This window comes from Loxodonta africana, chromosome 11, assembly GCF_030014295.1.
Source record: "Loxodonta africana isolate mLoxAfr1 chromosome 11, mLoxAfr1.hap2, whole genome shotgun sequence".
In the NCBI taxonomy this organism is placed as follows: domain Eukaryota; kingdom Metazoa; phylum Chordata; class Mammalia; order Proboscidea; family Elephantidae; genus Loxodonta; species Loxodonta africana.
The window spans coordinates 48020090-48041167 of record NC_087352.1 but is presented as its reverse complement, the minus strand read 5'-3'; the positions used below and the strand labels follow the sequence as shown (position 1 = coordinate 48041167).

At 42.3% G+C, this 21078-nt stretch overlaps 1 protein-coding gene across 1 annotated transcript in view; it reads right to left on the bottom strand.

Moving 5' to 3' along the window:
* Positions 1-21078, bottom strand: part of CCBE1 (collagen and calcium binding EGF domains 1) — a 263440-nt gene that overhangs the window by 40442 nt on the left and 201920 nt on the right. Inside the window, exon 3 of the mRNA XM_003406275.4 lies at positions 5204-5256. Coding sequence (XP_003406323.1) covers positions 5204-5256 — 53 coding nt within the window. The remainder of the gene's footprint in view (positions 1-5203; positions 5257-21078) is intronic.

The following is a 21078-nucleotide window of genomic DNA, read 5'->3' as shown; positions in this document are numbered from 1 at the left end:
CTTCTAACTCTCATCCAAGTGAATGGGCAGGACTGTGCAGGTAGGGTAATTGTGGCCCGTCAAGGGATTAATCAGTTTTGCCATCCAGCTGGGCTTGAAATGAGCTACCCCAGAGGTGGGAAAGAGAGGATCTCACCACCACCAAGGAAGAGCAGCCAGGAATAGAGAATGTGCCCTTTGTACTCGGGATCCTTATGTTGAGAGGCTCCTGGAACCAGGAGACAGAGAAGAGAGCTGGAGAAGCGGTGGGAGAGAAATGATGGCAAGAGACAGTGTGATAGGCTTCTTTGCCCAAGGAGCAAGAATGCTGAGTGCCTTTGGGCAGGAAGTTTGTTGGTGGAGTGTAGTGCCTCTGGCTACTTGTTGGCAGAGCTAAAAGAGCTTTGTAACACTGCCTGAGCAGGGCAGAGGCTGGGGGCCAGAGAAGTGTGCCTGCAGGTATGGCTGGGAAGAGGGTGTCCTGATGGAAGAAACGTATCCTGAGCGTTCCTGAACCTGAACTGTAACCTATTAACTTCCCTGATAAACCGCATAATCATGAGTAATGTCTGTGAGTTCCGTGTGGCCATTGCGGTGAATTGTCAAACCTAGCAGGGAAGTAGACAGCACCGTGGGAGGGATGGTTGGTATCAGAATTGGTAAAGATGGTGGAGAGGGTAGGCATGTCTGACCTTCACCTCATAGGAATCAGCCTTGGGCTGTTGATCTTGACTTTCCTTCCCCCTTGTGAAGACAGAGGAGGTCAGACTCCACCCCCACAGCATTTTTACACCTCAGCAGACTTTAGTTCTCCAAGCTATCAACACCCATAGGCTCTATAGGCCTCAGAGTCACATGTTCTACCACACTGACTGAACTACCACTCTGTGCCAGGCACTATTCTAGAAGGCAAGAAGCCTTGTGGTGAAGAGTACAGGTTCTGGAGCCAGCCTTCTCAGCTTTGCCACCATATCTGTGGTCTTGGGTTCTTTAAGCCTCAATTGCCTCACCTGTAAAATAAGGTAATGATAATACCCACTGCGCAGTGCTTTTATGAAGATTAAAATGGATGATGCATTAAAGCACAGTGCTTCGCACACAACAACACCTCTCCCTGCTCTTCTGCTTCTTTCATTGCTACAAAACATCTAGGCCTAAAACAGTCTTATGACTCTTTGGGTACCTGGCAGGGACTGTGTCTCTGGAGTAATTAGCACAATTACACACAATTAATTGTTGGACTGAAACAAGATGACATGTATAGCAGTGGTCAGAAGACTTTTCCCGTGAAGGGCCAGACTAGGAGTATTTTAGGCTTTTCAGGCCGTAAGGTCTCTGCTGCAACTATTTGACTCTGCCATTGTAGTCTACAGGGAGTCACAGACTATTTGTAAATGAATATGTTCCAATAAAACTTTATTTACAAAAACAGGTAGTAGCCCAGATTTGGCCTGTAGGCCATATTTTGTCAATACCTGATGGAGAACAATAAATTTGTGGCAGTAACACCTTTAAATTGCAGCAAATACTCATTAGTTAGCACATTTGTTCAGAAACTCATTTCTTTTGAAATCCTAGATTTTTACCTTGCATTATGGAGTGATAGAAAGCTTTATAACTAAAAAAAAAAAAAAAAAACTGAAGACATAGCTAAAACAAACACACAAAATCAACTGATTCATGCAGATTAATCACTTTTTTTAACCACATAAAAGCTTCTTTTTATTGCTGTAAAAAGTATATATCATACAACATTTGCCAAGTCAACATTTTTTACAACAACTGTAAAAACGTACAATTCAGTGACACCAACTACGTCAATCGTGTTGTGCAACCACCCCAAATACCTGTGCCCAAATTTTCCATCACCATAAGCAGAAACAATGACCCCTCCTCCCTCCGGCCCCTGGCAACCACTATTCAACTTTGATCTCTGTACATCTGCCTATTCTAGGTATCTCATAAAAGTGAGATCATACAATATTTATCCTTTTGTGATTGACTTCACTCAGCATGTTTCCAAGGTCCATCCCCATGTAGCACGTATCAGGACCTAACTTCTCCTTCTGGCCGAGCAATGGCTCACTCTGTGTTATATACCGCATTCCGTTTATCCGTTCATCTCTTGATGGACATTTAGCTGTTTCTACTTTGGGGCATTATAAATAGCGTCTTAATGTGAAGGAGCCACGAATCAAGGAGGCTCAGCAAACCCAGCTGTTCTCCTGGAAGACTGAGCTGGAGGGTGCTCAAAGAGTGGCTTGGGGAAGAAATGAGCCTCTTCAAAGGCTGAAAATTGTCAGAAGGCATCTTTTTACTAATTCTGTTATTTTGTGTGTGTGCGTGTGTGTGTGGGTGTGTGGGGGGGTATTTCTTGGCACATTTTAAAAGCAACATAGTTCTGATTTCATCTTTTCAATTTCAACTTGTAACGTAATATGATTGCCAGATCAGCTGGCCAGTCTCTGCTGATTTTTTTTTTTTTTTGTACTTTTTAGATGAAGATTTATAGAACAAACTAGTTTCTCACTAAACAGTTAGTACAAACATTGTTTTATGACGTTGGTTAAAAAACCCCTTGACATGTCAACACTTTCCCTTCTCAACCTAGGGTTCCCTATTACCAGCTTTCCTGTCCCCTCCTGCCTTCTAGTCCTTGCCCCTTGGCTGGTGTGCCCTTTGGCCTCGTTTAGTTTCACGGACCTGTCTAATCTTGGCTGTAGGGTGAACCTCAGGAGTGACTTCATTACTGAGCTAAAAGGGTGTCTGGGGGCCATACTCCTGGGGTTTCTCCAGGCTCTGTCAGGCCAGTAAGTCTGGTCTTTTTTTGGTGAATTAGAATTGTGTTCTACATTCTTCTCCAGATCTGTTTGGGACACTCTATTGTGATCCCTGTCATAGCAGTCACTGGTGGTAGCTGGGCATCATCTAGTTGTACTAGACTCAGTCTGCTGGAGGCCATGGTAGGTGTGGCCCATTAGTCCTTTGGACTAATCTTTCCCTGGTATCTTTAGTTTTCTTCATTATTCCTTGCTCCTGAAGCGGTGAGACCAGTGGATTATCTTAGATGGCCGCTCACAGGCTTTTAAGACCCCCGATGCTACTCACCAAAGTAGAATGTAGAACATTTTCTTTATAAACTATATTATGCCAATTGAGCTAGATGTTCCCTGAGACCATGGTTCCCATAGCCCTCAGCCCAGCAATTCAGTTCCTCAGGGACTCTGGATGTGTCTGTGGAGCTTCCATGACCTTGCCTTGTACAAGCTGTGCTGGCTTCCCCAGTATTGTATACTATCTTACCCTTTACCAAAATTACCACTTATCTATTGTCTATTTAGTGCAGATTAACCAACTTTTAAAATAGTTCTATGAAAAGCAATAGAACACAGAGTTGGTTACAACCAAGCAACTTGCAGCACTTGAGACCATTTTTCCTGGAAATATTCAGCTCTAGGTTATATGAATCATAGGTGTGGTATTCTCACTTTGGGGTGAGGGAGCCTGGTTTTAGGCCTTGACATTTGAAACCACAATAACATTTAAAGGAACTGTAAGTATAAGGTATCACATAGTATGTTTTTAATTAGGTTGGGCAAGGACTTTAGCTGGGATCTTAAATTAATCGCCTAAACTTAATTTGCTATTGGTGTCCTCCAAAAGGTACTGAAAAGGACACAGCTGGTGACTGAGAAAAGCTGAATTAGAAAGGAATGCAATTATTTTGACTTTTGTGTGTGTGTGTGTTTTTCCACCACGGTCTAGCCAATGGACTTGGCTGGCAGTGAGACATTCAGTCTTAAGACTCAAGACCAGATGTGATTTCCTAACTAGCTTTCCTATGGCATCCTTCTGCTATAGACCACAGTTATGGTTTAATGAACTCTCTCATCCTTCCACTGAAGAGAGCAATAAACGGGAGTGATTCCTTAATTTCTGATAAAGAAATAGATGCACTCTGTTGTTAGGTGTCGTTGAGTGGATTCTGACTCATAGCAACCCCACGTGATGGAGTAGAACTGCCCTATAGGGCATTCTAGGCTGTAATTTTTAAGGGAGCAGACTGTCAGGTCTTTCTCCTGCAGAGCCACTGGGTGGATTTGAACCACCAACCTTTCAGTTAGCAGCTGAGTGCTTAACCACTGCACCATCATAGCTCCTGAATTATACTTTATGCAATAATAAACCATGAATTAGCTTGCCTTGGCTCTAGAGCCTCTACAGAGACCTGGCTTCTTGGGCAACAGTAAAGAAAACTATTTCATATTACCCACCCACCTCCCTGCATCAGGCCTGGGCAAACTAATTTCATGCTTTTAAAACAGTTCTTCAGTCTTTTCTGTGTCAAGGCTCTGCTTAGATTCCTCTGCAGCACTCCTCTGCCTACTGGTGAAGTCCTGGGCTGCCTTCCTTCATAACCTAGCTCAAGTCTCTCCTCTTTCCTGAGACTACCTCTGACTGTGCTGGTCCTCTGTGCTTGGTGCCTCCTTGCACACCTGCTGCATTAAATGTGTCTACTGCACATATTGCAGTTACTAATGACAACAACAAGAGCAGCGATAAAGCATCCATCATTTATTGAGCACTTAAGAGCCAGGCTTCATTCCAAGTACATGTTGCAATATTCTTAAAACAACCATATGAGTCAAATACTAACTCTTTCCTGAAAAACTAAGGTTTCAAGAGTAACTTGCCCTAGGTCATAGCTAGTAGGAGGTGAAAGCATAATTATAACCCGAGTCTATCTGATTCTACACTATCCATGTCCTCCCGTCTCCTCAACTTGACTGTATGCACCTTGGGCTCATGTTATGTATTGCTCCATCTCCAATGCTGGGAGGAGTGCTCAGTTAGTGTCTACTGACGTCCTGAGAAGGGACTTAAAGTTTAGGAGGTGAACAGGAGGTAGAGGGTTTGGGAAGGAGGGTTGTGTTCTAATTGTGTATGGAATGTTGATTAGGGAACTACAGCCTATTAGGCATAAAGCCTGAAATATGAGAATGGACTCAATGTGTGTGCATATGTTGTGTTATTATTAGAGTATGTGACACATAGCCAATAGATTTAGAAAACTTTAATGCCAAAAAGAAATTACCCACATACACACACATGCATAGTTAATCAGACACAGACAACACACATTCCATGTACATCTGAACTTTATAGATTGCTAATGATTAGTGATGAGTAAAGCGAGAAATCACAATTTTTTTATGTTACATACCTTCTGGGATGCATTGTCCAAGAACAAATTTATACCCTTTGCAGCACTTTTTCCTAAAAGGCAAACAAACAAAAAGTATTTCAAATGGAATATGTGAGATCAAACCTATACATTTTTTTAGCTACTGCTTTTTGAAGAAATAAATCGTGCCCAGGAAAAACTAAAGGATAAAGCACAGCAAGTGTGGAGGATTTTTAGGCCAATCTGAGATTAAAAGGAAAAATATCAATACCACATAACCACATCTTCCAATATCAGGATGTCTTTTTGGACACGTAATTTATGAAGTTAGCTCTTTGAAACTGTGGTATAAGGTCTAAAATTATGCGCTGCTTTGACATCTGGTAAAATTGGGAGGGCCTCAGATGGCCTAATCACAAGTTCTCTTCTCTCCTTTGCCTTCCTTATTCAAATGGACCAGGTGCAGTTTTTGCTTATCCTTGAGTAGAGGGCTTCAGTTCTCTGCCAGCCCATACCAAAAACCAAACCCAGTGCTGTCGAGTCGATTCTGACTCATAGCGACCCTATAGCCCATAGAATTATTCAAATAAGCCAATCACATCCTCTTGCAGGAACCAAGAGGGCACCCCACCCTCTTGATACTACAAAGCTTCCTCCTACAGCTTCTGGTTGTTCCTGAGTGCAACCCCTCCATGGCTCTGTGTGAGGTACAGTGTCCTCCTTCTGCAAGCTGTGAGTATATGTGACTAATAAACTGCTGTTGATGTCATCTGTCCAGTGTTGGGTGCTGTGTGTTTGGCCATCCCTATAACCCAAGAGAGGAAATCCCTCCCTCACCAACCAGGAGAATAGGAGGAAATTAAAACGGAAGCCTATGAAATACATAAAATAACTCTGAAACTTCCAGTTTAAATTAATATTAAATAATTGACCCCCCAAAATCAAACCCATTGCCATCGAGTTGATTCTGACTCATAGCAACCCTATAGGACATGGCAGAACTGCCCCCTAGGGTTTCCAAGGCCATAATATTTATGGAACCAGACTGCCACATCTTTTTCCAGTGGAGTGGCTGAAGGGTTTGAACCACTGACTTTTTAGTTAGCAGATGAGCAATTAACCACTGTGTCACCACCAAAACTCATTGCTGTCGAGTCGATTTCAACTCATAGCAACTCTACAGGACAGAGTAGTACTGCTCCATAGGGTTTCCAAGGAGAAGCTGGTGGATTCATGCTGCCTACCTTTAATTTAGCAGCCAATCTCTTAACCACTGTGCCTCCGTGGCTCCACTATGTCACCAGGGCTCCTTAAATAATTGAAGGCCCACAGAATATAAGCACTGAAAAGGATCTTTAAGGCTGGCCATGGCCCTCATTCTACAGGCCATGGATTCACATGACTTGCTAAAGTCATACAGGGAGCTAATTTTTTTTTTTTTTTTTTTATTGTGCTTTAAGTGAAAATTTACAAATCAAGTCAGTCTCTCATACAAAAATTTATATACACCTTGCTATATACTCCTAGTTGCTCTCCCCCAATGAGACAACACACTCCTTCCCTCCACTCTCTATTTTCGTGTCCATTCGGCCAGCTTCTGGCCCCCTCTGCCATCTCATCTCCCATCTAGACAGGAGCTGCCCACATAGTCTCATGTGTCTACTTGATCCAAGAAGCTCACACTTCACCAGTATCATTTTCTATCCCATAGTCCAGTCTAATCCTGTCTGAAGAGTTGGCTTTGGGAACAGTTCCTGTCTCAGGCTAACAGAAGGTCTGGGGACCATGACCTCCAGGGTACTCCTAGTCTCAGTCAGACCATTAAGTCTGGTCTTTTTATGAGAATTTGAGGTCTGCATCCCACTGCTCTCCTGCTACAGGGAGCTAATTCTTATCGAGACTGGGACTGGAACCCAAGCATTCTGATTCCCATTACAGTGCTCTTTTTATACCTGTACATAAGGTACTGAAAGCTACCTAAATTAACCAAATTGAAAAACAGCCAACTGAAAATTCCTAATATAACTACTCAAGGCTTCCATCTGCCTCAGATAGAGAAATGGTACCATCAGATCAAAATTCGAATCTCCATGGGAGGGATGATGCCTATGGCATGGAGTTGTAAGCTCCTAACAGACCAACCCGGCTGCAGCTAACAACTATACACTCTGGACAAAAGAGAAGAAAATCACTACCTGAAGGCTCTGAAGACAGGTTTTGGAGAAGAGTTGAAATTTTAGACAGGGAACCGACACAGGAGGAGTCCCTGCTTTTAGAGCCTTGGTCTGAGGGCATATCACTGTTGCCACGTGTCATGGGGAAGTTAAACTCTGACAGAAAACCTGCAGTATTTTTTGGCCTGATCAAGTGGAGGGCAGCCTGGGCAGCCAGAGCCACAAAAAATTAAGGGGGAATCTGGAAAGGAGTGTGCTAGAGAAGAAGAGCCCCAGATTATCTTCTGAAGATTTAGAAAAATCTTATGAAGTCTATAATTTATAAACTTTATGTTAAAAAACCCATAGCCATCAAGTCAATTCTAACTCATAGCGACCCTATAGGTCAGAGTAGAACTGCCCCACAGGGTTTCCAAGCTATACTCTTTATGGAAGCCCTAGTGGTGCAGCTGCTAAGAGTTTGGCTGCTAATCAAAAGGTCAGCAGTTCGAATCCACTAGCTGCTCTTTGGAAACTCTGTGGGGCAGTTCTACTCTGTTCTATAGGGTCACTACGAGTCCGAATCTACTCGACGGCAAAGGGTAACCTTTAAGGAGGCAGGCTACCACATCTTTCTCTAGTGGAGTGGCTGGTGGGTTCAAACTGCCAACCTTTCAGTTAGCAGCCGAGCCCTTAACCACTGCACCACCAGGGCTCCTTAAATTTTATATATAACATTTATCAAAAAATTTACACAATTGATAAAAGTCACATCTAGTAAGAGAAAATTCATAAACCCAACTGGGTAGAGCAATGCTTCCTCATTCCTTCCCAACAGCTCTCACATGCAGCCCAGCTGTGGTTGATATGTGGTTGATATCTTACTTCAAAAAGATTTAAGTGGGCTGCCATTATAAAAATACTGGTACTTGGGATGCTCTCAAAAAAGGCTTGACTGAAATAACCCAAGTTTATTTTTTTTATTCCAAAGGACACATTTGCCTGTACTTGTCCTGCCAATATAGAATATTTTGAATCCTTCTTCAGAATATTTTATGTCAGAAGGAAAACACATACCCACACATGGTGTTGGTGGTTCAGTGGTAGAATTCTCATTTTCCATGCAGGAGAACCCAACAAAACCAAACCCACTGCCATCGAGTTGGTTCTGACTCATGGTGACCCTATAGGACAGAGCCGAACTGCCTCACAGGGTTTCCAAGGGGCACCTGGTGGATTTGACCAGGGTTCAATTCCCAGTCCATGGACCTCATGCACAACCCCTACCTGTCTGTCAGTGGAGGTTTGCATGTTGATATGATGCTGAACAGGTTTCAGGGGAGCTTCCAGATTAAGGTGAACTAGGAAGAAAGGCCTGGTGACCTACTGAAAACCAGTCAGTGAAAACCCTATGGGTAACAATAGTTTGATCTGCAGCCGATCGCGGGGCTGGCGTGAGACTGGATAGCATTTTGGTTCATTGCGCATGCAGCTGCCATGAGTCGGGGGCTAACGTGACAGCAGCTAACAACTATATGTGTATATGTATATACACACACACACACACACATATATGTACATATAGGTTATTCACCGATATGAATGATGTGTGGCAATGTCTAGCGTTTTCCCATTAGACATCATTTCCCAACATCTCCAACTAAATTACAATTTTATATGACAAGAGAAGCCCTTGGGGTATAAATTTATGATGATTATTATTCGTAACAGTGGTAGAGGATCTCCCTTTACATTCCATGAAATTTAAACCCTGCCTAGTTTTCCACGGTTTAAGAAAGTTAAAGCCCCTAACAGCCAAAAGAAATCTGGCCTAAAACAGTATTCATTAAAATTTTACGGTTATTACTTACTGTATTACTCAAGGCTGTCCTACAGAAAGCTATAAGAGGAAAAATAGTGCACTAGATGATCTGCAGCTCAAGTCGTTCATGAGAAAGTTGGATAAAGGAAAAACACATGTGTTTTTGATACTCACGTCTAAAGTCTAATGCCACATTTAAACACATGGTTCTATTTGTTTCTATGTAAATGGCATGTCTAAGGTATAGCCTCTGAGACGTTCCCTGGCATTTTAAAGTTCATACAAATGGATACCATCCTTACAACCTCTTTTTTCACATCCAAGGCATTAAATGTGGGACTGTTCACACAGTGGAGACAGAGGTAATCTGCCACTTGCCTTCTGATGAAACTTAATGAGAATGAAGTGACTGGATATGCTCTCAAAAGGCTCCGGGATTCTGTCAGGAGGAAATCTGAGCTTTAGGTTGAACACGCTTCATCCAAATACCTGCTTAGATAACAACTTCCCCTTTGTTGTTTTTTCTTAACTGCAGAACTCGCCCCAGCCCTCTGCTTGAGGGATGGAGTTCGAGACTCTAGGGCACCCTCCTGCCTTCTTCCAAGTGCCTGGGAATACGTTATCTTCCATGTTAAACACCCATCAGTCATAATCTGCCATTTCAAATAAATAATGAAATATTCCACAGTATAAAAAAATAAACACTGGCTGCACACTTTATTACACATTTTATACCGTTTCCAAGATTACTTACAAAGTAATTTACATATAATGAAGCTGAGACAGCTACAGTGAAATCTCCTTCTTGTTATGCAAGCCTCAGTCAGACTTAGCTACAAACTCGGCTGTGTGATTTGTATCTTTAAGAAAAGCGAACTAAGATGGGGAAAGGTCACGTGTGCCAGCGATGCAGTCGTTCGTAATTAATACGCTCCATGTGTCACAGCTTGGTTTTCCAAATGCAAACTCTTTCTCGGTTCTTGGCAAGGAGAAGTGGTGATTAGATGGTTTTTACATAGAAAGGGTGACATCTGGTAATCAGGAAAGTCTGTGGAGGTTTCCCCTGAGTGTCTCAAGCATTAACACACATAAAAAAAATTATAATAAAAATGGTGCAGCTTAAAATATATCCCACAAGCCAGGTGTGTATGAGAGCTGTTAGAAGGAAAAACTAAATCAAGAGAATGAAGATAGCAGAAATACCATTATCAGATGGTCTGCCGATGGCAGCTATTAGATTCTAGGGAAAAAAAGAAAACAAAAACAAAACTGCCTGCAGGACTAGAAGGGACCTTGCAAGGTCAAGAGAGTTAGTAGACAAGAAATATTTAAAGCTTTGCTCCAAGGCAAGGGTAAATTTAACATTTACTTGGTTTCTTTTGCACGGTTGTCTCCACCGAAGCCTGGGCATGTACCAGATATAGCAGAGAGTTTTCAAAACTAGAGAGCGAGCTGCATTTTCCAGAGTATTTTAGTTCCTGGTGCCAAGGCAATGTGGTTAAACTTCTGGGTCTGTCATTGAAAGAGTTAAGGATGTGACCTTGGGTTGGCTTCTTAAGCTCACTGAGCTTCAAATTCCTCATGGATAACACGCAGATGGAAATAATTGCCTTATGGGATTACTGCAAGGATTATACATAATATACGGAAGGTACTCGGCATCATACCTGGGGGAGGAGAGTGTTCTAGCTGCAGCTTTATGGGCACAGCAAACAAACAGCCAAAGCAACTCTCCCCAGCCACCTTCATCTTATGACTCATCTGTTTTTTTCCAATTCTTACTCAGTGGCAGACATCCTCTCTTCTTCCAAAGACAAATCGAAAGAGTAAAGGAAGAGAGAAATTTCTGATTTTGATATGGAGGAAAATGAATATTTCTGTTCCCTTCTTCTTCCACAAGTTATCTCTCAATAATGAAGAGAACAAGAAACAAAAAACACAAACCCCGCATCTCATGGATTTAGGAGACATGTGTAACCCTGAACCACCGTATATGAAGACAGGAAGTGGATAGAAGGGTGGGAAGTGATTCTGCACAGTGGAGTACCTGCAAACCTAAGTGTCTAGGAAATAACAAGAAGTCAACTCAACTGTTGAGCCTCAAGCAAGGTTTAGAAATTGGAGGCATTGAGTATTGAGGAAAATGGAGGTCAGAAGAGAGCAAGATGACTGGGAGTGAGATTTCCAGTTCCCTTACCAACCCCATGCAGTTAGCTTAATACCCTTTGTCTCCACTGAAAGAGAAAGTATATTCTCTGGGGGAATTGGTCCCAAGAAGTTTAAGACTCTGGGGCACCAAGCCAGAGAAATAAGTGGCACCTCTCCACCAGTAGATAACCCTGCCCAGGGACACAGGGTTTCCAAAGGTTTTCTAGAACCTCTTCAGTTTAGCGTTTCCTTCCAAAAGAATGAACCCCATCTGTTGACGGCTTCCAAAGGCAAACCAGATGAGGCCTCCTCACATCTTCTACTACTCAGCCCTAAATGAAGACAGATGAGACTGGAAAATTGTAGAACCTCATTAGCATAATGTATTATCATGATTCCAACCACTCTGTGGCATGCCGGAGAAGGGAGTCCGCAAGAAACCTGGGCCAGGAAGAACCAAAAATAGGATCCCTCTGGGCTCATTTTAAGGGGCCAGGGATTTAAAGTGGTCCTGAATTTCCTTGTAAAGCTCTTTACTGTGAACAATCTTTCCTCTCATCCTTTTAACCTCTTCCCTGTCCAAAAATTTTACTGAGCTTTGCACGACTTTGCGTGAGCTTCCTAGAATTCCTTTTACAGCAGATGCCTGAGAACAGACTTGAATAAAATGATTCACCTCCAATCTAGGCAGGCTTGGTTCCAACCTTTAAACCAGACAGTGTGCTTCCCGGCAAATATAATCATTCCATGTTGACTATAGCAATCATTAGGAATAAGCTTAAAAAAAAAAAAAAATTCTGTTTATCCACATGTAAATTTTCTTGTTAGTGCCAAATCTCAAGGGCAATATTAAGAGAATCATAAGGAGCATATTAGGCATAAACTGCACAATTACTGATGGTCAAGTTCAAACGAGAAGGGAAATACTGGGAGTCACTCCTCTAACCACTAGCACCCTAGTCACAGTATCTGCATTTTAACTGTGAATCAGAGGGAAAAAAAAAATTATATGTGGGAGGGTTATTCTATGGAGCTAAGAAAACAATTAAAAAAAAATTCCAAAAACCAGTTGCCGTTGAGTTGATTCTCACCATGGTGACTCCACACGTGCAGAGTAGAATTGCACTCCAGAGGGCTGTGACCTTTTGGAAGCTGACCGCCAGGTCTTTCTTCTAATCACCTCTGGGTAGGTTCAGACTGCCAACCTTTTGGTTGGTAAACAAAGAAACAAATAGAAACAAACAAACCAAAAACCTATTGCTGTTGAGTTGATTTCAGCTCATAAGCTACCCTTTAGGACAGAGCAGAACTGCCCCATAGGGTTTTCAAGGCTGTAATCTTTATGGCAGCTGATTGCCACATCTTTCTCCTGTGGAGGGGCTGGTGGGTTCAAACTCACCAACTTTTAGGCTAGAAGCTGAGTGCTTAACCACTATACCACCAGGGTTCCTTTTTTGTTTTTTTGGTTAGTAACCACACTTAACTGTTTGTACTACCCAAGGACTCCATAAGATAGCAACCAGAAGGTATACTCCCAATGAGATTGCAAGTGATAATTTATTCATTCCACAAATATTTATCACTTTTTTTTTTACCAAACAAGCAGAACACCTGGGGCTTAGGACCTTGGGTTTTGGAACCATACTTCCGGCTTTGCTACTTTTTAGCTGCATGACCTTAGAAAGCAACTTAACTGCTCTAACTCAATTTTCTCATCTGTAAAATGGGAACAGTAATAGTACCTACCTCACAGGCTTGGCGTGAGGGTTAAATGAGTTAAAATGCAGAAAAAGCTTAGTATGGTATCTGAATATATAAGTTCAATAAAAATGTAAAACAAAAAAGTGCCATTTTTACTCCTTTGTACTCTGCACTGATGCAAACCCGCAAGAAGCCTGAGTGGTACAGAGGCGGGAGAGTTAACGGAGGAAAGCAGCTCCCAGCTCACATTAGGCAGGCTTGGCTTCATATGAGAAGCAGCCTCCCCGCATGTGTAGAAATACAGGGAACCAGGACCTTGGCTATACTTGCTTCCATGTTCACTCCTACTCAAAGATGATTTTAATAGATAGCAGGAGAAATAAAATCTCCTCAAGCTACTGAAGCATTCCGCCTCCCTCTATGATCAACGTGATATCTGTTCTCAGTGATTAAATGCATATGATTGGATCTATGACTGTTTACCTACAGCTGGCCCAGGATCGTGGCCCAGCTACAGCTCCTGCTGTGAGGTCGACCACACATGCCTTCTACCTTTGCAGGTCGCTGCAACCTCTGTCTCCCTGGGATATCAGAGATCCTCAGATCCTCTGGGTCAATGCCCTCAGCTGAGGGCCAGCCAGAGTCCAGAGGGGTTTTGGCAACATGAAGTTTGTATTGGTTAACTCCTTTTTTCCAACGGTGTCAACAACTTGGAGTCGTAGCAACCCTATAGAACAGAGTAAAACTGCCCCATAGGGTTTCTGAGGAGCAGCAGCTGGTGGATTTGAACTGCTAGCCTTTTGGTTAGCAGCTGAGCTCTTAAACCCTGCACCACCAGGGCTCCTACGATACACCCTAGCTCTCTTTTAATGCATTTTTTTCCTCCTAGCCTCCCTAAATGAGTGTTCTTCGTCATCAGCCGTCATTATCTTGTTTGCTGGCTGCCGTTTTCCTTCTACCTAATTCAGATGAGAAGTTGATCATTTCTGAAACATAAAAAAAACAAACTGAAAAAAGTAGATTTGATATTATCTTTGTAAAAAACAAAATAAAAGTGTACATATGTATATGCTTATAGATACATAGAAGACCCAAGTGGCACAAATAATGCTTGGTGACTAATGGAAAGGTTGGTATTTGAGTCCACCCAGAGGTACCTTGGAAGAAAGGCCTGGTGATCCACTTCTGAAAAATCAGCCATTGGAAACCCTATGGAGCATCGTTCTACTCTGACACGAGTTGTCATGAGTCAGGGTCAACTTGACATCACCACTACTGGCCACTACTATAGATACGTAAGTGGTGAGATGTCTAATTTTACATTAAAAAATGAAGATTAACTTGGGTGTACGTCAGGGTACTAACAAGGTGTTTTCTTTGTGGGTGAGATAAAAGACATTATTCATGTTACCTTTTGTGTGCTTTCTAATTTTTTTCTGTAATGAGTATATACTGATTTTGTAATATGCAAAAATAAAGGAAATAATAAAAGAATCGTTACTTTTCAGGGACTTTTGGTACATTTCTAGTGCCAGGCTTGGCAGCAGTTTCAGAAACTTCTAGTTTTCAACGTTGGTTCATAAGTAATGTTCGTGATTACATGTTTGAGCACGATAGCACCCATGATGACTTACTTAACCAACCCAGAGCCTGAGAATTTACATTTGGACAAAGTCATTACCTTGACCAACTAGGTTTCGGACTGCTTTTGACCAAGTGACCTCAGTCAAAATAATGTTCATTAAGAAATTGCTTTATGCGATTATTGTATTATTTAGTAGAATTTTGTTCTTACTTTTTCACCTCCTATAACTGGTTTTGGCAAAGTAGAAGGTCAGTGAAAAAGAGGAAGACCCTCAACAAGATGGATAGACACAGTGGCTGCAACAATGGGCTCAAGCATAATGACTGGGAGGATGGCGCAGGACCGGGCAGGGTTTTGTTCTGTTGTACATAGGGTCACTATGAGTCGGAACCAACTCGATGGCACCTAACAACAATAAATGGTTTGGAGCCCTGGTGGCACAGTGGTTAAAAACTCAGCTGCTAACCAAAAGGTTCGCAGTTCAAATCTACTAACTGTTCCTTGGAAACCCTATGAGGCAGTTCTGCTCTGTCCTGTAGGGTCGCTATGAGTTGGAATCGGCTCGATAGCAGTGGATTTGGTTCTTCTTTATAACCACTTTAACAGAAGTTTATTTTAAAGAGAATTTTAACAGAACAATTTCACACATTTGCAAGATATGTTTAAATCAACAAACGTCTGGTCACTTCATTCCCATAGTTGCTAATTTTCAGAAGCCCTGACAGTTGTGAGGGGCCATCATCCATACACGGTGCACGTAAAAGTGGAGACTGTCCCTTGGCACCAGTATGGTTCACTGTTTGTAGTGACATTGTGGGGCCCAAAGCCCTAGACATTTATTTCCTTTGATTCTATCCTTAAGTCTTTGAGTGTTTTAGGAAAAGTGGAGTGCTTACAATAATACTACAATAGCTTTTTATCAAGCAAGTCATTTCTTCAAGCATTGTATTGTACACGATAAACCTCCCAAAATAACAAATGTCACCCACCATGGGGACCAAGGCATTCCTGAAAGTTTCCTGGCTTCACCTTTGTTTCCTCCTTCTGGGGATTTTCTGTGCAGTTCAGCCATTGCTTCCTGACTCCTCTGTCTTTCTCAAAGGGTGGTTACATTTTTCAGGTTTTAACTCTCACCTCTATACTGATGACTCAACTGCAAACTGCTGGACGTCTTAACTGCCTTCATTCTCCTTACCTGCATTTCCTAAGTTTTCCATAATCATCAAGTACTAATTTTTAATGAGAAATGTTACATTTTCAACATAATTGAAAATTAATTTCTTACTGTGGAACAGAACAGCATCCTGGACGGACTCAGAGATCCAAGGAGACCACTAATCAACAAGAGTGTTTTTAAATGTTGCCTTCTGTTTCTTTCTTTGCCCCAAACTAACCACAACGGTTGCACTTTCTGTGGCCCAGACAGCTAGATTTTCTCCCATATCTACTTTCCCTTTTTTTCTATAGTAACAGAAACCCAAATTGGAGCTGAGGGCATAACCACCCAGAGTCAAGGCAGTATTTCTCAGACTCTGATCCCACCAAGTATGAACAAGCCTGGCCAACTGGACGTGAGTGGATGGGAAGCGTGCATCTTTCAGTTGATGCCCTTGAACGGGAGGGCTCATGACCTGCCTCTTCCCACTAGCGGGAATGTGGGGGTGGTGGCTCACCTTGGACAACGTGGAGTTAAACACCTTAGGGATGGGTGGATCGACATACAAGGAACTTGAGTCATGATCCTGCTCAGTCACCATGCAACCTGAGGACTGTTCACACCTGACAGTTTTGTGAGAATAAAACATCCATCTCACTTAAGCTATTATTTTTGTTGCAGTTGTAGGAGCCTAATACATACCCCAAGCCAAGGTGACTAAAGGAAACGAATCCAGGGGAGAAAGGCTACTGAAATGCAAGGTTAGCATTATGGGTTGAATTGTGTCCCCCAAAATATATGTTGTATTCCTGGCCTTTGTATCTGTAGATACAACTTTGTTTGGAAACAGGGTTTTCCCTTTGTTATATAATGAGGTCATATCAGTATAAGATGGAACCTAAACCTAGTCATGTCTGAGTTATAGAAAGACCAGGATAGATACTAAGACACACACACAGGGGAAGACAGATGCCAAGTGAGGATCATCTACAAGCCAAGGAACCAAGGAACTCCCAGGGTTACTGATAAGGAAGGAACTGACACAGGCAAGACCCTGACTTGGACTTCTAGCCTTCTGAACCATGAAAAAATAAATTTCTGTTCTTGAAGCCACTCACTTGGTGGTATTTGTGTCACAGCAGCACCAGGACACTGAGACAGGAAGCCAGAAAGGGGTCTGGAGGAGATGTGGACTGTAATTTTGTTGCAGTAACACTGTGCATGGAGCCCTTGAGCCTTATGAAATGCTGACCCTTGAAATGCAGTGTAGAGTCTTCCCCTTAAACTATCCAATGCGAGAAGACTATGTTGAGGAGGCTATGACCCTCTTTCCCCCACACGGTGGGCAGTTTTGTTGGCACTCAGCTCCCTTCTCCCAACTTCACCGAGGAAATGATGCGTTGCCAGTGAGCTGTGTGAACAGGAAGTATGTGAAAAAGTCTGCTCACTCAAACTTGCGATCATTTTTGCTCACAGGTCAGTGGAACTAAATGAGGGGAATTAAATGAGAAGTCTTAAAGTAGACAGTATCACTTGTAGTGGCTTGGAAAAGGCAGAGGGGAAAGGTCTGAGATCTTGTTTCTTAAGTCAGTTGATCGTGATGTAACATATCCCATTCCTCACACGCAGAAAACCCTCATGGAAAACAAAATACAACTGACATTAATTCAAGTCCAAGGTACCAGATGGAGAAATTCATACAACACTGAGGGTAAGATGTCTACCTCCAAATCATTTACAGACAAGAGCAGGAAGCTTCGATTTGTTTTGAATTCTGAGCTTTATAATAATCCAATATCACAGCAAGATTTTCAATTCAGATTAGTTAGGACCTGGAAGCCCTGGGCTCGACTTAATTCAACCAACATTTAATTGAGAGCTCACTACACACCAAGTTAAGCACCTTCCACGGATTATTTAATTCTCATGCTGCTGTGGTATGCTGTTGAGGCGAATCTGATTCACACTGACCCAATATGATAGAGTAGAATTGCCCCATAGGGTTTCCTAAACTGTAATCTATACCCCAGGCTATAGTCTGTATGAAAACCCTATGGGGCAATTCTATTCTGTCATCCAGGGTCAACCGCACAGAACAATGACAGCAGCATAAGAATTAAATAATCCGTAGAAGATGCTTAACTTGGCATATAGTGATCTCTCAATTAAATATTGGTTGAATTAAGTCGAGCCCAGTGTTTCCAGTTTCTAACTAATCTGGGAGCCCTGGTGGTACAATGACTAAACAGCTTGGCTGCCAACCAAAAGTTTGGCAGTTCCAATCCACCAGCTGCTCCTTGGAAACCCCATGGGGGAGTTCTACTCTGTCTTATAGGGTTGCTATGAGTCGGGATCAATTTGACGGCAACATTTTTTTTTTTTTAATCTATGTGGGAGCAGATGGCCAGGTCTTTCTCCCATGGAGCCCCTGGTGGGTTCGAACTGCCGACCTTTCAGTTAGCATCTGAACACTTAACCATTGTGAGACCAGGGCTCCTTAAAAACCCTATTTTACAGAGTGGAAAACTGAAGCCCAGTGTGCTTAAGTTGTTCAAATTAGTAGCTGAGCTGGGACATGGACCAGAGACCACCCTCTTCACTCAAATGGGTACTACAGGAGTTATGGAGTAAGATTTGCATTTGGTCCTCAAAGACAATCTATGTGGAGAAATGTGTATACAGAGCTAGTGATACCACAAGACAAAACCTTAACAACATAACAAAAGTATGCCTGAAACCAAAAATATCCATCCCCTGAGGTCGTCTTAAAATCAAACGATAATTTAGCTTAACTAGTAAAGAATGTCTGCCTTGAGCATTTGCTCTTTCAAGGTCTATCAATATGGGATCAAACTGACAGAAGCGACTGGAAAGATTAAATGGGAACCTTAAGGGGTAGTGAGCTTATGTTAATGGGGAGCAACAACTCAGAAAAGGAGGCTGAGAATGTAACTTGAAGAATGTAATCACTGTCACTGAATTGTACAAGTAGAAACTGTTGATGTGGTATATGTTTTGCTGTGTCTATTCTTAACAACAAAATAAAAAAAAATAACACAAGTACAATGTGCTATCTCAATACAGAGGGAAGAGTATTACCAATTTCAGAGGCCAGAGCAATGTGTGGTTCGTTGGAGCTGCTCCTGCCCCAGAAGGATAAACCAGGCCCCACATAAAGGGGTACCCTATCCTCACTGACTACCTGCCTTGCCCCTTCAGCACGGCTCCAAATCCAGTTTCTCTTTCTTGTAATCTCAACGTCCCTGTGGGCAATGATTTCCTTTGCCCTTGATTCAGGACATCCTCAGACAACCTCTAGGATGTGGGTCCCAAATGTGAACCTTATTTACTCTGTAAGTTATGAAAGCTACTGCATTTGACTAGAGGAGATGCTGGAAAGAAAAGGCTGCAGACACAGAGGTGTTAAAAAGGCTACTGAAATATTTCAGGTAAGAGATTCAGAGGGTCTAAAACAGGGTAGTGGGGATGGAAAAATGTGGGTAGATTTGAAAGAAACTCGGAGGTAGGATCTAGGACTTTCTTATATACTAGATAAAGAGGATAAGAAATCCAGAGAAGCCAGAGGCTACAGATTTTAGTGTGGTGCATGGAGGATGTGATCACTATTAGTACTACAGGTTGAATTGGAAAAATGCTAAATACAAAAGAGTTTTAGAGCAAAAGTTTTGGGATGACTATAAGGTATTACATTCAATCAGAACATCTGTTTAATATGTTTTAGGCCTTAGGCAGCTCAAGGGTGAGACAACGGGTGGTGGTGTGATAGATAAATGGTCTTTAGCCAACCAGCTGCAGTGGCGTCAACTCCAACTCAAGGTGACCCCCAAGTGTGTCAGAGTAGAGCTGAGCTCCATAGAGTTTTTAGTGGCTGGTTTTTTGAAAGTAGACTGCCAGGCCTTTTTTTCCGAGGCACCTCTGTGTGTATTCCAACTTCTAAACTCTCAGTTAGCAGCTGAGCATGTTAACTGCTTGCACCACCCAGGGACTCCAGATGGTCTTTAGAGGGATAGATGAAGCTGAGCAGTGAATGAAAACTCCCAGGACAGCGTGAGCCAGATATGAAAAGTAGAGGCTGAGGACATGACCTGGGGAGATGTCCACCCGGAAGAACTGATCAGCATGAAGGAATCCAGAGAGACAAAAAAGAATGATCAGTCAATGAAGTGATATCCAGGAATCCAAAAAGCTGGCTGGACGAGCTTGGGCAAATCTCTTTCCCACTCTGGGCCTCTGTTTCCTGCTCTGGGAAAAAAAAAATGCCTTGGGAAAAAAAAAAAAAGCCTTGGATGAAAGGGACCTCTAAGGTCTTTTCCAACTCAAGAAGTCTATCGCTCCAAGTCTATCCATTTTACACAAAACTACTGACAGTATGACACATCCCATTTATGAATATTTTTCCATTAGAGAAAAAAAATGTAGGTCAAAAAACGCACACCCTCAACCCCCAGGAAAAAAACAAAACAAAACATGAATTAGAAGAAACTTTTAAGAAATTGGCCTTTGATCATTTCAGACATTGGTCTGCATGCACAGATGTGTCTTGAAAATGTTTTATACACACGGGAAATTAATGGGAACCTCTAGTGCACACCTAGGCCTGCTGTGTGCAGGAGGCACCCTGGCTTTTCATGACAGCCAGGAGCCATGGGAGCAAGGCTCATGGAACACCTTTGGATGGTAGTACCTGCAGCTTGCAGGTTCTAGTGACCTCTAGACAAATACACTTCAGTGGTGGTTCTCAGGAATAGACCACATTTGAGATATACACGGATAAACTCAAGGATTTCAAAGGGCCGGGAATGAATGTTTGGGGATGTTCCCACATTTCAAACAATTTAAGGTTCTTGATATCTAAAGCATCACTTAATCAGAAGACAGAGGCTGCCTACATTTCTACATTAGTATTAAATCTATGATGGATCTTATGTCATTTACCATGTGTTTTTTTCTTCTTGCAATTAAAAAAAAATTTTATTGTGCTTTAGGTGAAAGTTTACAGTGCAAATTAGTTTCTCATTAAAAAATTTATACACAAATTGTTTTGAGACATAGGTTGCAATTCCTGCAATGTGTCAGCATTCTTCCCCTTTCCACCCTGAGTTCTCTGTGTCCATTCATCCAGTTCTCCTGTCCCTTCCTGCCTTCTCGTCTTTGCTTTTGGGCAGGTGTTGCCCATTTCGTTTCGAATACTGATTGAACTAAGAAACACGTTCCTTATGTGTGTTATGGTTTGTTTTATAGGCCTGTATAGTCTTTGGCTGAAAGGTGGACTTTGGGAGTGGCTTCAGTTCTGAGTTACCAGGGTGTCTGGTGGCCATAGTCTCGGGG